This window comes from Ursus arctos, unplaced genomic scaffold (genome assembly GCF_023065955.2).
Source record: "Ursus arctos isolate Adak ecotype North America unplaced genomic scaffold, UrsArc2.0 scaffold_34, whole genome shotgun sequence".
NCBI classification, from domain to species: Eukaryota; Metazoa; Chordata; class Mammalia; order Carnivora; family Ursidae; genus Ursus; species Ursus arctos.
In genome coordinates this window covers 10,949,218-10,967,367 of record NW_026623030.1, presented here as the reverse complement: position 1 = coordinate 10,967,367, position 18,150 = coordinate 10,949,218, and the positions used below count along the sequence as shown (strand labels likewise).

Below are 18,150 nucleotides of genomic sequence, written 5' to 3'. Positions count from 1 at the left end.
AGCAGACTCCCTGCTGAGCAGGGAGCCCAACTCAGGGCTCCATCCCAGGACCCTGGAATCATGACCTGAGCCGAAGGCAGGAGCTTAACTGACTGAGCCACCCAGGCGCCCCTTGATACATATATTTTTTAAGCAAAAAAGAATTTATTGACTCAAGTAACTAAGAAGTTCACTGGATGACTTAAGGCACAGCTCAATTGGGCTGTTTAAATGGTTCATCAGGACTTAAACACTGGCCGTAATTCCAAGGTCCTTTCTTTGCTGTTGTTTATTCTCGGGGTGGCCTTTCGCAGAGCTTCTTTCCATCAGTAGCTTCTACAGCAGTATTGGAATTGGCTTTCATTGGATAGACTTGCATCCTGTGCAAATCTCTGAACTAATCACAGAGGCCAGGGGACAGTATATGACGGGCCATGTCTGACACATGTACATCTCTGGGTCCTGGGTCCATGAACACCCAAACCACATGGCCTATATTAGGTTTCTGTGGGTGCTGTAACAATTTACTACAAACTTGCTGGCTTAAAACAACACAGATTGATTTCTCTTAACTATTCTGGAGGTCAGAAGTCTGAAATCCATTTCACTGGGCTAAAGTCAAGATTTTGGTAGGGCTGGTTCCTTCTGGAGGCTCAAGGACAGAATATTTCCTTGCTTTTTCCAGCTCCTAGAGTTGGCTTGTGGTTCATTCCTCCATCTTGAAAATGCATCACTCCAGTCTCTGCTTCTATCATCACATCACTTCCTCCTCCAGCTCTGACACCTGCTCCCTCTAGTAAGGAACCTTGTGATGACAATGGGCCCATCTGGATAATCCAGGATAATCTCCCATCTCAAAACCCTTGACTTAATCAAATCTACAAAGTCCTTTATGCCATATATGGTAACATTCACAGGTTCCAGGGATTAGGAGATGATATCTTTGGAAGACCATTATTCCTATTCCATGGCCTAAGTGGGGAGATGTGGTTTCTCTTTTCATCAGAAAAAAAGAGAATGGAGACTAGGGAGGCAAAAGCCAATGGAGGCCCACTAGGATGGAACATATAACATATTTTATTATGCAACCATTTGTGTTTTACTCTTCAGTACTTGTTTTCCCACTAGACTGTGTGCTCCAGAAAAGGCAGAAACATAGTTCTATTTTGCTCGCCTCTACATCACCAGGGTATCACACAAGGTTGATACACAACAGGAGATCAATATTTCTTGAGTGAATTAACACATGAAGTTTAGAGTCTGTTAGAAGATTAAAGTGAAATGTTAAATTTAATAAGTAAACTCAGATTTGGGGCAGCAAGAAAGGCAGAAAACTATTTTTATAGTCATTAATGCACTATATAAGTCTGACATCTATATATGATTGTTAAAGAATCTTCAGGCTTTAGCAAAAACCAAGCAGTGAAAACACCTCCTTCCCCATACCTTCATCATAGTTGGTATTACAACCTTCAGGATAGACTATTCCCAGAAAGAAGCCAGGCACAAAAGGTCACATATTGTATGATTCCTTTTATATAAATGTCCGGAATACATAAATCCATTGAGACAGAAAGCAAAGTAGTGATTATCAGGAGCAGGGGTGGGAGGAATGGGAAAGACTGCTTAATGGGTAAGGGATATCCTTCTGGAAATAGATAGTGGTAGTGGTTGTACAACATTATGAATGTACTAAGTATCACTAGTGGTGAATTTTCTGTGTGTTTTGCCACAATTTTTTAAATCAATTGAGGTGAAATTCATATGGCATAAAATTAGCCATTTTAAAGTGAATCATTCAGTGATTAATTACTTTCCTTATGTTGAACTATCATTTCTGGGATAAATCCTACTTGACGATGGTGTATAATCTTGTTACTATGTTGTTGGATTGGATTTGCCTAGGATTTTGTTGAGGATTTTTGCGTCTTCATTCATAAGGGATATTCTGTGGTTTTGTTGTGGTTCTTTGTGTGCTTTGTATTAGGGTAATGCAGGCCTCTGAGACTGAATTAGGAAGTATTCCCTCTTTTTTTTTTTTTTTTTTGAGAAGGATGGGTGTTAATTATTCTCTAAATGTTTGGTAGAATTCACTAGTGAAGCCATCTAGGTCTGAACTTTTCTTTGTGGATAGTTTTGAAATTACTAATTTAATCTCTATTTGTGGTAGATCTATACAGATTTTCTGTTTTTTTTTTTTCTTGAGTCTAATTTCAGTAGTTTGTGTCTTTTTAGGAATTTGTCCATTTAATCTAAATTATCTAATTATTAGGCATGCAGCTGTTCACAGTAGTCCCTTATAGTCTTTTTTATTTCTGTAAGTTTGGTACTAATGTCCTCTCTTTCATTCCTGATTTTAGCAATTTGGGTGCACTCTTTTTTTCTTCATCAGTCTAGCTAAAGGTTTGTCAATTTGGTTGATCTTTCAAAGAGTCAACTTTTAGTTTCTGATTTTTCTTTTATTTTTTTATTCTTATATTATTAAGTTCCACTCTAATCCTGCTTTGAGTTTAGTTTTCTATTTCCATCCTTAATCTTAAAGTGGAAAATTAGGTTATCTATTTGAAAACCTTCTTCCTTTTAAATATAGGCATTTGCAACTATAACTTTTCCTCTAAGCATTGCATTAACTGCATCCTGTAAGTTTCCATATGTTTTGTCTTTATTTGCATTCAGCTCAAAGTATTTTCCAATTTCCCCCATGATTTCTTCTTTGATTTTTTGGTTATTTAGAAATGTGTTCTTTGATTTGCATATATTTTTGAATTTTCTAAATTTCTTTGTATATATTCCGTTGTGATCGGAGAACAGACTTTGTCCTATTTCAATCTTTTTAAATTTGCTGAGGCTTGTTTTTGGCCTAATATATGGTCTGTCCTGGAGGACAGTTCATGTGCACTTGCATGGAGTGTTCTATAGATATCTGCCAGGTCCCATTGATATAAATTATTTTTAACATTACAAACTAGTTTGGGGCACCTGGGTGGCTCAGTTGAGCATCTGCCTTCAGCTTGCATCATGGCCTCAGAGTCCTGGGATTGAGCCCTGCAGTGGGCTCCCTGCTCAGTGGTGGGTCTGCTTCTCCCTCTCCCTTTGTGATCTCTCTCGTTCTCTCTCTCTCTCAAATAAATAAAAACAATTTTTTTAATTAAAAAAAAGTTTTCTTTTTGATGCAAAATGTTTACTAATGTAAATGTGATTTAACTTATTTAGCCATTCTCCTATTATTATATATTCAGGGTACTTTCCATTTTTCCAAAATATAAACAAAGCTGAAGTGAATATATTTTGTATTTGAATATTTCTGTATAGACCTGAGTATTAATTTAGGATACAGTCCCCAAAGTGGCACACTTTGGTTAGAGTATCTCAGCTTTTAAGCTTCTGATGTATCATTAGATTGATTTCCAGGAAGGTTTTGTCCATTTTCATTACAACCGTTAGTTCCAGAAAATGCAGGTTTCTCTGCATACCCACTAACACTGGGTATTATTGCTGATTTGGATCTTCTGCTACAGACATTTATCATTCTTACTGCCCAGCATCCACTCCTTTTTCTTCTGATAACAGTACCTCTAACTTCCTTTGGGAACCACACCTCCCAAACTCTCAATTTCAGTGTGAGGGGTCTGACATGTTTCCCCAGCTCCAGGCATGAGCAAGTGACCATGGCCTAGCTCATCAGTGTCCTGTGCTATGCCCAGAGAGGAGCACGTGACCTTAACAGCCCAATGAGAACCAATCCCTGGGCTTTACCTGAAATATTGAACAAGAATTCTCTCCCCACCCCAAGTTGGCTCAACTGGTGGCATGTAAGCCTGAAGCTGGGGACCACGGGGAGAGGTCCTGCCTGAGAATGAAGCCCACACAAAAGAAAACAGCCAAGAGGTAGAGAAAGAAGTGGCACCATCTCGAGGAACAGCATTTGAGAATTCCCCCTGGATCTAGCTTTATCTGAAGCAAGTCAGCCTTCTTGAACTCTTGGTTGTATAAGCCGATATATTTATCATTATTAATTCACAGTAGCAATAGTATTTTGCTTAAACTTGTTTGATGCTGTTTTGACTACTTGCAGCAGAAATAATGCTGATGAATATGGGAACCTCCAGTGCATCCCCTCAGGAGCTGCTGGTCAGAATTCTCTGGAACATTGCTGTGGAGTAATCAGTGCTGCCCCCTAAAAAAGTTCTGCCTCTTCTCCCTCTAGCACTTAGTAAGACTGCTCTGATGTTAGATATAACTGTGAATTGCTTTGGGCAGGGCAATGTTGCCCGAAGAGACCTGTATCACTTCCAGGTAGGACTTTTAAGGGCCTGTGGCTGGTTTGTCACATTCTCTCTCCCCTGCCTCAGTGAACTTGGAAGCCTGGATCTAGATGGATCACCTCTTAGCTTGGTTCTTGAGTGACCACTATGAACGGAGACCCCTGCTGACCCCCACTGGATGTGTAGCGTGAGTGAGAAAGATGCTTTCTTTGGGTTAAGCCACTGAGATGTAGTTGTTTATTCTCATAGACAGAACCTAACCTAGCCTTTCTGAAACAATTCCCCTGGGGAAAAAATGAAGGATGTTTTTCATCAACCCAGCTATGTTTGCTGAGCCAACAGCTAGTCAGCAGGAAGGGCACATCCCAAAGCAGTCAGCCTCTTTTCATGTATCGTCTGTATCCCCCAGGCCCTTGACATCTGACAAGCAATTTCTTAGCAAGTTGACTCTATTGGTTTTTCCCAAGGTTTGTTATCCTCCCAGAGGGAGAATTATTTTGTTTGGCAGATGGTTAAAGTTAGTCCTAGTTGGTATCTGGCCAGCTAATCCTGCCTACAGCACTAGGGGCATTTCCACTTAGGGCAAAGAGGAGGAATGGTGGGGCCAGGTCCTTTTGCCCTGCCTGTGCCACTTGGGGTCACCATGAGAATGATACCATGGAGGAAGGCTGGGGCTTTTGGCATTCCAAATACAGCCTCTGGTTTGGGGTGGCCATGTAATATGTCAGGAGGCAGAATGGCAAGGAAAAGAAGAGCCTGGGCTTTGTGGTGAGACAGGTTCAAATTTAAACCCAGCCTCCACGTCTTTCTGGCTCTGGGACTTTGGGCAAAGTCACCTCTCTGAGCCTCAGTTTTCTCGACTGAGACATGCAGGTTCAATAGTGCTCATTTCATTGGGCTGTTGTTAGACTGTGGGTATAAAATGTGTAGGCTAGCACCCAGTCCTTGTAAAGTGCTCGCTACGTGGTGATCGTGATGGTACCAAAGCCGATGACCTGGATTCTAATCTAGACAAGCCCCTTCTTGTCTCCTGTGGACACTGGCTGAGTCAAAGATACTTAAGAGCCCTTGTATTTTGAATGCTTATCATGTCTTCCCTGTGATTTCAAAACCGAGAAAGTATATATATTCTAAATAAGGGTCACTGAAGGCAATTTTTAAAAAATCAGACTCTAAAAAATTAATACCCAGGTAATTCGTATTTTCTCTATAGAACAAATAAGAAAGCAAAACTCTGCTATCAACTTGGCCTTAGGCAGGCTCCTGCCCCTCTCCCCTCAGTTTCCTCATCTGTATAGTAAGGAGATTGGGCTAGAAGCTGCTTTGGGCCCTGTTGGCTTTGACTGTTTGCGATCTGCTTACAATGACACGTAGGGACATCTGCCTCTCTCTGGCCTTCATGTACTTTATCCTCGACTCCAGGTCTTAGGTTCTGATATCTGGTATTTGCTTTATGTTTTTAGGCCTATGCAATTTCTTGATGTATCAATTTTTTAAAAAGATTTTATTTATTTGAGAGAGAGAGAGCATGAGCAGGGGGAGAAGCAGAGGAAGAGGGAGATAATCTCTAGCAGACTCCATGCTGAGCACAGAGCCCAACGTATGTCCCATCCCAGGACCCTGAGATCATGTATGACCTGAGCCAAAACCAAGAGTCAGACACTTAAACCAACTGAGCCACCCAGGCACCCACTGATATATCATTTTTTTAAAGACTTTATTTTGAAGTAATTTTATTTATTTTTTATTTTTTTAAGATTTTATTTTTAAATAATCTCTACACCCAACATGGGCCTTGAACTCATAACCCCGAGATCAAGAGTCACGTGCTCCACTAACTGAACCAGCCAGGTTCCCCCACTCCTTTAAGATTTTACATTTTGAAGTAATTTTAAATTTACTGCAAAGTTGCAGAGACAGCACAGTAAGTTCCTGAACACCCTCACCCAATTCCTTGTAATATCCACATCTGTGTGATCATGGTACATTTGTCAGAACAAAGAGAATATTGGTACATTACTTTAACTGAATGACGGACTGTATTTGGAGTTCATTGCTTTTTCCACTAATGTTTTAGGATTCAATGCAGGGTACCACATTGCACTGAGTCATCACGTCTCCTTAGTCTCCTCTAGTCTGATAGTTTCTTGGTCCTTCGATTTATAAATTTTAAGCATTTCCTCCAGACTGGTATGAGAGATGAGTGTTTTTGATCAATTATACACCCTATTTTCCCTTTCCCCATCTTTCCCTTATATTTATCTTACCTTTTTGGTATAATCTGTATTTATTGCTTTTTTTTTTTTTTTTTTTTTTAAGATTTATTTATTTGAGAGAGAGAGAGAATGGGGGAGGGGAGGAGCAGAGAGAGTCCCAAGCAGATCATTTGGTTTCTAGCATAGTTACCAGCCCCCCTCAGTCACTACATTATTCAGAACCCTTCCAGTTGCATATGACAGAGCCATATCCTAAATGATCTTTGGCAAAATTTTATCAGCTCAAAGAATGGACAATAAGCCATGGAAAGGAACATCAGAATCAAGGACCTGAAATCTACAATGACTCTCTGGGTATCTTATCTCTGTCCATCTCTCTTTCTCACGGACTTTTCCACAAGGCTGGAAAACGGGTGCCTCATAGCTACTACTGATTCCCTTAGCCACCCACCCCCCACAAAGAGAAAACTGCCAGCCAATCCGGTCCCAAATTTGAAATACCAGGAAGAGTTCTCATTGGCTCACCTAGAGTCGGGTGGCCATTCTTGGACCAATCACCAGTGACCAGTGGGAGAGGGCAATTAGAAAACATGGTGGCTCTGAGAACCACCTGGTTGGGGCAGGGAAAGAAGCAACTCCCAGGAAAAGTGCTAAAAGCAAACACAAAGTTGGAAACTACACAAGAATTTTAAACTTAAGACCCCACATAAATCCGTAAGAACACATCTTTCAAAATCATCTCTGGAGAAGTATGTTGGAGTCCAATTAAGTGACTACTGACAGATTGTTCCCAGTGGTGGTGACTGTAGTTTTCACTCCAGGTGAATTAGCAACATATGGCCCCTCATTCAGAAGACTTATCCCTCCTTACAAAACAGTACATGGTAGAGCTCCATAGACTGTTTACTATCCATAGTACCTCACCCTTTCTCAGGCTTCAAGGTGCATCAGAATCAAGTGGGAGTTGGTAGAGCGTGTACTTTCCCAAGCCCACCCCTCAGATTTTGATTCAATGGTGTAGGGTGGAATCAAGGAATCTGCATTTCTGTACGGCTCCCAGGTGATACTAATGTAGGTGATCCGTGGACCACGCCGAGAAACCACGCACCAGGCCACCTACCTACAAAATCATAAAAATAAAGCACCTAGCACATTGCCTGGCGCACGGTTTGTGTCCAGGAGATAGCGCAAGAGAGGCCACGTTAACTGGTCCCATACCTGCACGAGACCTCTGATGCTCACTCAGTCCTCTGTTGTCTTGAGTGCGACATCTAGACTTCCCCTGGCCCTGTCCCCCAGCCTGCCTGGGAGAAGAGAATAAACAACAGCAGAAACATTTTCATTTTAGAAGCACTTGGTTTTATTGCACAGAAGCAATTGAAAGTGGACTCCAGTGGAAAAGTGCGCCCTGGCATAATTCAGTGGCCAGTGCCCAGCCCCACCTGCTTAGCTCTTCCAGGATAGAGAGCTCTGGGCAAAGGCTCGGCCACTCCTTTGGAAAACAGAAGGCATTCAGGAATAGGTTAAGACATCTCAAGCATAATGTGTTTCTAACTGCTCATTCATTATTGCGGTCATCTGTCAATTGCACATACAGGTAATAAATGCACTTATTTGGAAAGGAGGGGGTCAGTTTTTATAGTCAAGTGTTTACATGTGGCATTCGGCATATTATCACATTCAGCTACGTAAGCTATCATAACATAATTGTCCATCGCCTGGGGAGGGTTTGGGGTGTAGGGCCGGGGACTGGGACTACCCTCTCTTGCTAACATATTGCTAATAGAAATTCCTGTTTGGTGAAGGAAGGCCCCATCATCTAAGCAGAGTTTCTTCTTATATAAAGAAAAGGGAGAAAAAACGAAAATTTGTTATGTCGACCCTTGAGCTCCCGGGCCCTCCTGAGTTTCTTTGGCTGTTCTGGATAGTCCTTTCTCCCTGCCTTACTTCTCCCCCTTGGAGGCCTTGTCTTCTGTGGCCTTCTCTGGAGGCCTGCTGTCTTTCTGGTCTGTGCTAGAGGATTTCTCAGCCTTTTCCGTCTTGGCTTTGCCAGGTGTGGTGGCCTCCTTGCTGGGCTCTTCTTTGGGTTTCTCCTCAGGCTTCTTGGCCTCCTTGGCATCTTGTTTCTCGGGTGCTGCCAGTGTCTCTCCCTTCTTTGGCGTTTCGGGCTCCTTCTCTGCTGCTTTGCTGGGTTCTTTGGCCTTGGCATCATCTTGCTCCTTCTTGGCCACCTCAGCCTTCTCTTTGGGTTTGGCCTCTTCCTTCACCTTGGCAGGAGCCTCCTTTTCTGGGGTCACTGCTTTTTTCTTATCTTCAGCCTCTTTCTTGGCTTCAACTTTGGGTTCTTTGGGTTTCTCCACAGCAGGTCCCTTCCTTTCCTGGACCTCAGGTTTTGGAGCCTCCTTTGGCACCTCATCTTTCTTGCTGTCCTTCTTCTCCTCGGTTTTTGGTGTGGCTGGAGCTTTCTCTTCCTCTACCTTCTTTGGGGGCTCTTTCACTTTCACTTCCTGGGGTTTCTCTTCCTCCTTTTTGGGGGACTTTGCCTCTTCCTTCTTTGTCACCTCTTTTGCAGGAGCCTTGGCCTCTTCTTTCACAGGAGATTTGACTTTCTCTGGGGACTTGACCTCCTCCTTGACAGGGCTTTTTGTCTTTTCGGGAGATTTGATGTCTGCAGGGGACCTTACTTCCTCCTTTGCTGGAGTCTTGGCTTCTGGGGACTTCACATCAAGAGTCTTAGCCTTCTCAGGGGACTTAGCCTCTTCCTTTACTGGGGACTTGGCCTTCTCAGGGGACTTGGCCTTCTCAGGGGACTTGGCCTCCTCCTTCACTGGGGACTTGGTCTTCTCTGGAGACTTGGCCTCTTCCTTCACCGGGGACTTGGCCTTCTCAGGGGACTTGGCCTCTTCCTTCACCGGGGACTTGGCCTTCTCAGGGGACTTGGCCGCTTCCTTCACCGGGGACTTGGCCTTCTCTGGGGACTTGGCCTCCTCCTTCACCGGGGACTTGGCCTTCTCTGGGGATTTAGCCTCTTCCTTCACCGGGGACTTGGCCTTCTCAGGGGACTTGGCCTCTTCCTTCACTGGGGACTTGGCCTTCTCTGGGGATTTGGCCTTCTCTGGGGACTTGGCCTCCTCCTTCACTGGAGACTTGGCTTTCTCTGGGGACTTGGCCTCCTCCTTCACTGGGGACTTGGCCTTCTCAGGGGACTTGGCCTCTTCCTTCACTGGGGATTTGGCCTTCTCTGGGGACTTGGCCTCCTCCTTCACTGGGGACTTGGCCTTCTCAGGGGATTTGGCCTTCTCTGGGGACTTGGCCTCCTCCTTCACTGGGGATTTGGCCTTCTCTGGGGATTTGGCCTCTTCCTTCACTGGGGACTTGGCCTTCTCAGGGGACTTGGCCTCTTCCTTCACTGGAGACTTGGCCTTTTCGGGGGACTTGGCCTCCACTGGAGACTTTGCTTCTTCTTTAGCTGGGGACTTGGCCTTCTCTGGGGACTTCACCTCAGTTGGGGATTTTGCTTCTTCTTTCACAGGGGATTTAGCTTTCTCAGGGGACTTCACCTCAGCTGGAGATTTGGCCTCTTCCTTCACTGGGGACTTGGCCTCAGCTGGTGATTTTGCTTCTTCTTTCATGGGGGACTTGGCCTTTTCTGGGGACTTGGCCTCAGGTGGGGACTTAGCTTCTTCCTTCACTGGGGACTTGGCTCCAACTGGTGACTTGGCCTCTTCCTTCTCTGGAGATGCAGCCTCTTCTGCTGGGGGAGACTTTGTTTCTTCTTCTCCCCCTTCTGCTTCCTCCTCCTCACCCTTCTCCTCTTTGGCCTCTTTCTCTTCTTCTTCAGTCACTTCTTCAGTCACTTGGGTCTCCTCTGTCTGTTCCTCCAAAATCACGGTTTCCTTCTCTGACTTTTCTACCACCTTGACCTTCTCTTCACTTTTGACCTTTATGTGAGTGGATATAGAGGGGATTTTGGGAAGTCCTTCTGGAAGGGAGAAAGGACTGGGGCCAAAGCCAATCCGACATTCTTCACCCTCCAGGAGTTTTCTGCAGAATGGATAATGGAACACATTACTATTATTAACTCAGAGCAGACTGATGAGTTGGGGGTCGTCTTGAGTTACTCTGAAGGTCATGGAATCCAATGATATGGACTTTGGGGGAGGAAGGAATGTGAATGATGGGCAATTTGAGCCTGGAAAAAGTCACTTTAGCAAATCATCCCAGGGACCACCCAGAATCTGTAGCTGAGTGGCGCCGCTCTCGTTTCATGCGGCTAAGGCTACAACTTATAAAACAACTCCCCCACCCCAAAATGGCCCTCAAGAGAAAACACCAGTATTAACAAAAATTACATTAACTATCTCTCAACTAAAACGTTCAAGAGGAAGGTGGGAGCGTGAGCAAACAATTCCACATGTACAAATTTGGCATTAAGAGGTCTTAGAACATTCCACTGGAATTTCAAGGGTCTCTGGTCACCTTATATTCCATCCTTTGAGTTTTAGGAATAGGGTGCGGGCAGCAGTTTCTACTCTTTCCTACTCAGCAGGTGTGTGACCTCAGCCAAGCCACTCAAACTCTTCAAGTGTCAGTTTCTTCATTGGCAAAAAGAGGGTCATAAGAGTCCCTACCTCAGAGGGTTGTTTCAATGAGAATGAATAAAAAGGACCTGGCAGTGCCTGACTCGCAGTGGGTGTAGGCGTTACTCCTAGAGACCCAGTGCTTTACAAATTTAACAGCACACAAATCCCCCAGGGGTCCGTTTAAAATGCAGATTCCGATTTAGTAGATCTGGGGCGGGGCCTGAGAGTCTGCCTTTCCAACATGCTTGTGGAGGAGCCGACTGTGCTGGTTCACGGACCACGCTCTGAGCAGCAAGACTACAGGCTAGACCCAAGCGCTGGGACGTGAAGGGTCACCTACCAGCAACTGGGACAGATCTTCATGGGGTCAGCCTACTCCTCAGCAAGAAATTGCTAAGCTGGGCTTCTCCTGGCTACCTTTTACTCAGGGCTTTCTCTATGGCCACCCAGCGGTACCCAGACTGGCTCCGGAACCGGATTAGTTCCTCCTCCCCACAACCCTGTGACAGGAGTACTATTATCCTCTCCATTTTATTTCCCCAGGAAACAAAAGCTCAGGGAGCTACAAAAACGCGAAGAGAGTGGTCCCCCTGACAACTCAGGTACCTCCTTTCCCTCCAAAGCAGGCCTCTAGCTGGCTGGATGTGGGGAGGGGCGAGGAACGTTAATCCTCTAAGTCACTGGCAGAATGAAAAGAAGACACTCAAGACTTCTGACTCTCAGAAAGTAGAATGACGGTTGCCAGGGCCCGAGGAAAGGCGGAAAGGAGAGTGGGGAGTAATTCTTTAATGACCCCAGGGTTTCAGTTTGGGAAGATGAAAAAAATTCTAGAGGTAGATGGTGGTGATGGCTGCATAACGCCACTGAACGGTATACTTAAAAATGGTTAAATAGCAAATTTTATATGCCAAACATTTTACCACAATAAAAAAAAATTGTTTTGTCTCTAAGGCAGGTCGCCTTGCTGGGAATTTGAAACTTAATGCTTAGCTTCTCATAAGAATGCAAGGGCTCCCCACCATCCCAAAGGCCCCCTGGCCCACCTCACCTGTAAGCGGCAATCTCAATATCCAGAGCCATCTTGACATTGAGCAGGTCCTGGTACTCTCGGAGCTGGGCTGCCATCTCCCACTTGGTGTTCCTCAGCTCGGTGTCCAGCTGCTGGATGGCTTCCTGGGGAGGAGCGATCACACACACGTCACGGGCCAGCCAGTGCCTGGCCCTCAGCACCAGAGAAGCTGGGGCACACCAGGCAAACCCAAAGTGGCCCCATCTCTCCCGGCTCACTGGGGCCAACACCCACACTGCCAAAGCTGTGGGAGCCTCATTCGTGGACGCGGAAGCCATGTGGAGCAAAAACCCTGCTGTGTGCACACGACCTCAGCCTGGCGAATGGTTTGGAATGAAACACACCAGCCGCCGACAATGGTAATCCCTGGTCAGTGGGATGACGGGGGAAGTTTTACAGAGCTCTTAAGCCTGGAAAAAGCTCCGCAGGAACAGAGCCTTGTCTGCACTGGTTCCTGATGTTCCCAAGTGCCTGCCGCACAGTAAGGGCTGAGGACTGGAGCCGTACAGAGAAGCACGCTACATAGCAGTGGAAGCTTCTCCCCTGTCCCCAGGCTCACGGAGCCGCTGCTGAAACTGAACCATTACGGCTGATTTTTATTGACTCCTTTTGGCTTTCTCCATTTCCTAGTTTATCCACAGACAAACACTCCACTACTAACTTGCATAATAAGTTCTTTAAAAAGGTTACTTTTGCCAGCTGTCTTTCATGGAAGGGCTCTGCCGAGGCCTTTCCCAGGCTACCCACGCTCCCAGACACTGGTTATGGTTTACCAAATGCCCACCGTGACCCAGACCCTGCCGAGCAGGCTCACACGCCGCTCATGAAAAGTCTGTCCATCTCTTTAACCTTCACAGCTCTGCAAAGTGGACATTTTCCCCCCCTCCACTGCACTGAAGGAATTCAGATTCCGAGAGGCAGAGAACTTTCCTGGGGCCACACAGCTAGCTAGAAAGACATACTGGTACCCCTTGCATGTCTGACTGACTCCAAGGCCTCTGACTGACACCACAACCTCGCTGAAAGAAGGGCAGTGACTTGTCCAGGATCACCCGACTAGGGAAGGCAGTCTGGCTCTCTGCCCCATCCTTGCCCACCTGGTAGGATGCGATGTCAGCCTGATGACGGTCCTCCAGCTCAGAGCGCTGCCTCTCCAGTGAGTCCTTGGTGCCTTTGAGAGCCTCCAGCTCTGTGGTCCTGGCCTGCAGCTGGCGGCGATACTCTGTTATCTCCTCCTGTGCTGAGCGCATGGCATCTGTGTTCATCTTGGCTGCCTCCGATAGTCGGTCCAGCCTCACTGGGGGAGAAGGGGAGGGCACAGAGTTAGACACACCTGGATTTGGATTCTAGTGTCCAGATCCCAAAGGTGACATGCACGGGTTGAAGACCTACTGAGTGCCAGGTGCCATGTTGGATTCTTAACATACCCTCTCCTTTGTGATAGGCAAATTACTTCTGTCCAAGGCTGGCTAGTGACAAGCAGTAGATTCAAATCTAGTGTCTACCTGGTTCCAAAAATCAGACCGCCTCCCCCAATTCAGGGTCTCAAACCCCACAGGACAGAGGAAGCCCCCATTTCCGGTCCTAATACCTGGTTCAGCTCCCCAGCAAGGGCTGACAGTGCTGGGAATTCAGATGTGAAACTTGGCTGGCTGACAGGGCTTAACTCTGAGCTTGTGGCTGAACAAGTTAAAGAGCCTGTGACCTTTGATGGTATGAAGGTGCTATGAGCCACTGAGCCCAAGGTCACTGCAGAGCCTGAGGCCCACGTGCCAGCTTCTCTGTCCCTTCCCCCACCTGGCTGCGCATTCTCTAGCACAGGAGTCCTTGTGTCAATGGCAGCCACACCCTGGCCCCTGTGAGCAATGGGCTGCTGGTGCCCAGAAGACCTTCTAGGACCAGTGGAGGTATGGAGACTAGTCTACATCTCCTGAAAGTGAATATCCTGAATCCCAAGATACTAAAACTCAGGGCCTGAGTCTTGGGAGGATGAGGCAGGGAGAAGGGAAGCCAGCTGGGTGGGCCAGAAGTCCTGGGATGGTTTGTCTTTGTAAAGGGCAAAGCCCAAGGGAGCAGAGACGTTTGCTTTGGGAGGAGTCTTGCTGCAGAGATGGGGGAGGGAAAGGTACGCCCATTGCAAAGGAGAGGAAAAGTAATGGGGAAAACCATGCATCCGAGTCCCAGCTTTCCTGGCTTTCCCTGCTAGTGTTGGCAAAGACATAGAAACCACCAAGGTGGGAGAGGATTCTTACCCATGTGGATTACAGACCTGTTTGAAAATCGCTGGAGCCTCTGCACCCTCTCCCAAGGAAAATGCAAAAGTTTTACACAGTTTCAGGAAGGATCACGTAGCTCCCCCTGAGTAAGTGGCTCAGTTGACCAACCCCCTCCCCTTTCAACCCCCAAAGAAATGAAAACAAGAGAAGGCAAGCGTTGGCCAAGGTCACCCTGCAGCTGCTGGGCAGAGCTTCAGAGCCGCTGCAGCTGCAATCTAGCTGACTCAGAGCAGCACGGAGTTGGTGGGGGGGGGGGACCTGAGAAGCTTCCAGCTTCTCAAGGGGAGAGAGGACATTAAGGGGCCACATCAGCCTCATGGACCCATTGGTTGGGGTGATGATATCTCCCGGGGAGAAAAGATGGGAGAATGCCCCACTGGGGAGGAGCCTAATAGAGGTCTGGAGAATGAGGTCCCCTGCAGAGTGCAGGCAAGGGGGGATGAGCCGTGTTGGGCAGGGAAGGCACGTTACTTTGAAGGGCAAAGGGTCCCCAGTGCCTGTAACTAAAAGCTGGCACTGCTTTGGAACTGTAGAAGGAACCTGATGGAAAGGGGCTTCAGAGTGGGGTTATCTAATCTTAGGAGGGGGCAACAGAGGGAACTCAGAGTCGCAGGACAGATATAAGGACCCTGGAGGAGGGCAGCCAAAGGACAACCCCGAATTGCAAGCAAGGGAGAGGGGTGTCTACAGAGACCCAGGGCGAAACTGTTATTTAACGAAGGGGAACGCACTTTGTAGGGGGAAGCTGAACAGCACACCCTCCAGCCCAGCCACCTTCACACAGAGCGCACCCGGCCCGGCCAGGAGGGGGCGCCCCCTCCCCCACGCGCCTACGAACCTCGGAACCACTCCTCCGACTGCAGTGTGCTCTGCACCGCGTGGCCTTCAAGTTGCGCGCGGATCTCGCGCAGCGCCGACGTCACGTCGCACTTCAGGGCGTCGCGCGCCTCGGCCTGCGCCTGCGCCTGCGCGGCACCGCAGCCCTGGATCTGGCCGAGCAGCTCGCCCACCTCCTCCTGGTGGTGACGCCGCAGGTAGCCGCACTCTTCCTGCAGCGCTTGCGCCTTCTTCTGCAGCTCGACGCGCGCAGCCTCAGCCTCCTGCGCAAAGCGCGCAAGGGCGCGCGCCGCCGCCTCTGCCTCCTCCCGCTGCCGGGCCTCGTCGTCTAGGCGCTGGCGCACGTGCGCGATGTCTTCGAGCAGGTGCTCCTGCTCCAGGCGCAGCTGGCCGCGCGCCGCACCCAGGCGCAGTACCGCGCCGCGCATCTCGCGCACCTCTCGCTCGTACAGCTCGCCCATGGCGGCGCGGCCAGCGTGCTGCTGCCGCAGGGCCGCCGCCTCGCCTTCCAGGCTGCGGTTGTGAGCCTCGAGCTGCCGCACCTTGTCGATGTAGCCTGCGAAGCGGTCGTTCAGCACCTGCAGCTGCTCCTTCTCGCTGCGGGCCGCTGCTGCTGCCACCACGCAGCCTTCCGGTCCGTTGCTCAGCGTGTCTAGCGAGTCGGTGCTTGAGGTGGCTCCTGCGCCGCGGAAGCGGCCCGGGGAGGCCGACACGGAGCTCACGGATGTCCGCGCCCAGGAGTGGAAGCCACTGGATGAACCGGCAACAGAGCGAGCTCCGCCCGCGCCGCCCTTGCGGGCCAGCGCGTAGTGCAGGCTGCCGCCTCCATGTAGCGGCGCGAACGGGGCGCCCAGCAGCGCGTCCGCGCCGCTGAAGCTCATCATGGCCGGAGCAGGTGCGGCCGCCGGCGGAGGGGAATACCCAAGGCCAGGACCGGGAGGGCGGCACTGCGGCAGCACCGGGATGCCGGCCTTTTTATAGCAGCCGGGTCGGGTCCAGCCCCTTGGCGGGGGGGGGGGGGCAGGGGAGGAGGGCCCCGCCCTCTCTGCCTCCTCCCCCGCTGCCCCGGCCCTGGCCGCTCCGCCGCAGTGAGAGGGGCGGGGCAGGGGGACTCAGGAGTGAAGGGGAATCGACGCGGCGTCAGTGGAGCACCCCGTGGTTGGGTTAGGGGGTAGAGGACTCCTGGAGTGGAAGGCGGGGACCCCTGGGTGCGAGTCAGAAGACCCTGCTACTGTGTTCGGAAATAGAGAAGGGGCCGGAAATAGGGAGATGACAAGGAGTCCTGGTGGGAATAGGGGCAGGGTGCCTTTGGGATGGAGCGATGGATGACTCTGTAGTCAGTAGGATGAGGAGACCCCTGAATGAGAGAGGCGCACAAGATTTTCCTGAAAGTTAGAGAGGACCTCAGGATGGGGGTGCAGCGTGTCCGGAGCCAGCCCGGAGTAGGGGAGGGAGTAAAGTAATCCTAAATGGACTAACGGTGGGTGGTACAGAGGGTAGAGATAGAAGACTCCTGATGAAGGTACTCTTTCCCTAAAAGCTAGGAAGCCGCCAGGAGGAAATGCAGCCGGCTGCGGAATAGGGGAAGGGGACTTGGAGTTGGGAAGGGCGGCAAGGCTACCGTGAATTGGGGGTATGGGGTACACCTCAGAGGATGGAGAGAGGGAAGCCAGGATGGGAGACACAGTGGTCTCTGCAGTATAGGAGGAGGGAGAGCCTGCAGCTGGCCCCAGCAAGAAGGGCCCTCAGTGAAGGAGGCAGAGGGTCCCCTGAATAGGTAGGAGGAGCGTGGGCTGCGTGAGGGTCAGAGAACCCAGAGTGGGGTGTTCTGTGGGGACTGGACATGAAGTTGGGGGAACTAGCCCCTGTGTGGGGTGGAGGAAGTGACTGGTGTCCTAGGAATCATTCAGGCTAGGATCTACACTTTGAGGTCATCTCCACAGTTTGCTGGCCAAATGACCTTGGACAAGTAGTGTCCCCCACCCCTGGTTTCCCCATTGTACTAAGAGGGGGCCTTGCCCTGGGATAGGTTGCAGCTAGAGATCCCCGGCAGCTTCTGCTTCGGGGGAGTCTCTGGCTGAACTAGGGAAGGGGAACCCATATACGCGGCAGCCACTTTCCCACAACTAGGAAGTCCTTCTTTCTCCCTCTTCCCTCCTCATTTCCTCCACTTTGACTTGTCATCTCTCCCCCCACCCCCACAACAGAGAAGTGGGTGCAGTGATAGGCATCCCTTCTAACCCCCAGGGACGTGGTGGGATGCTTTCAGGGCACTAAAATCCCTTACCTCCATAATCCCTAAGGGAGGATAGAAAAAGGGGTCCCTGGGATTTGGGGTGCTCTGCAACTGCTGTTATAGGACTTTTTCTTGAGCTTTCATTCTCATGTGAAATGCCTTGGGAGTGGGGGCAGGCTGTGGCTGGTGCTTCAGCACCAAGGACAGGGCCTAATCCTTGCGGAGAGAAAGGGGTTAATCTCTGCCTTTACCTTGGAGGGGGAGAGGAGGGAGGTATGCATGTGTGCTATGCAGATGGGAACTGAGGAGGAGGCGATGAATGATCCTGCAGGTTTACTCTGGGAGTCGGGGACCCAGCCCCTTGACCTTCTGCCAGGGGTCCAGTCCCCTGTTTTCTATGAAGTTCTTTCACATACACACCTGGGCTGTCCCGCCCCTCCTTTGGGAGCTGAAAGGACCCCCACAGTCTTTTTCTGGGAAGGAGCTTTGAGACTCCCCTCCCAGATCTGAGCCTCCCCTCAGGCAGTTACTCAACCCCCATTACACTTCCAGTTTATACTGGTTTTCCTTCTGTGGGATCCCCAGGACGGGGATGGAGAGATCCCTCCAGGAAAGACCTATGCCAGTTTGTTTCTCTTTGCTCTCTGCCTCATTCCCAGACCCCTGGTTCTAAACAGACCTCAGAGATG

At 49.1% G+C, this 18,150-nt stretch overlaps 1 protein-coding gene across 1 annotated transcript; it reads right to left on the bottom strand.

Annotated features, from left to right (window-relative positions):
• Nucleotides 1–7,802: 7,802 nt before the first annotated feature.
• On the bottom strand, nucleotides 7,803–16,117 carry NEFH (neurofilament heavy chain). The gene is made up of 4 exons (XM_057306099.1): nucleotides 15,227–16,117; nucleotides 13,210–13,409; nucleotides 12,092–12,216; nucleotides 7,803–10,504 (listed from the first exon to the last, which is right to left on the bottom strand). The coding sequence occupies exons 1-4, from the start codon at nucleotides 16,107–16,109 to the stop codon at nucleotides 8,404–8,406; spliced, it is 3,309 nt and encodes a 1,102-aa protein (XP_057162082.1). The 5' UTR covers nucleotides 16,110–16,117; the 3' UTR covers nucleotides 7,803–8,403.
• Between the last annotated feature and the right edge of the window lie 2,033 nt (nucleotides 16,118–18,150).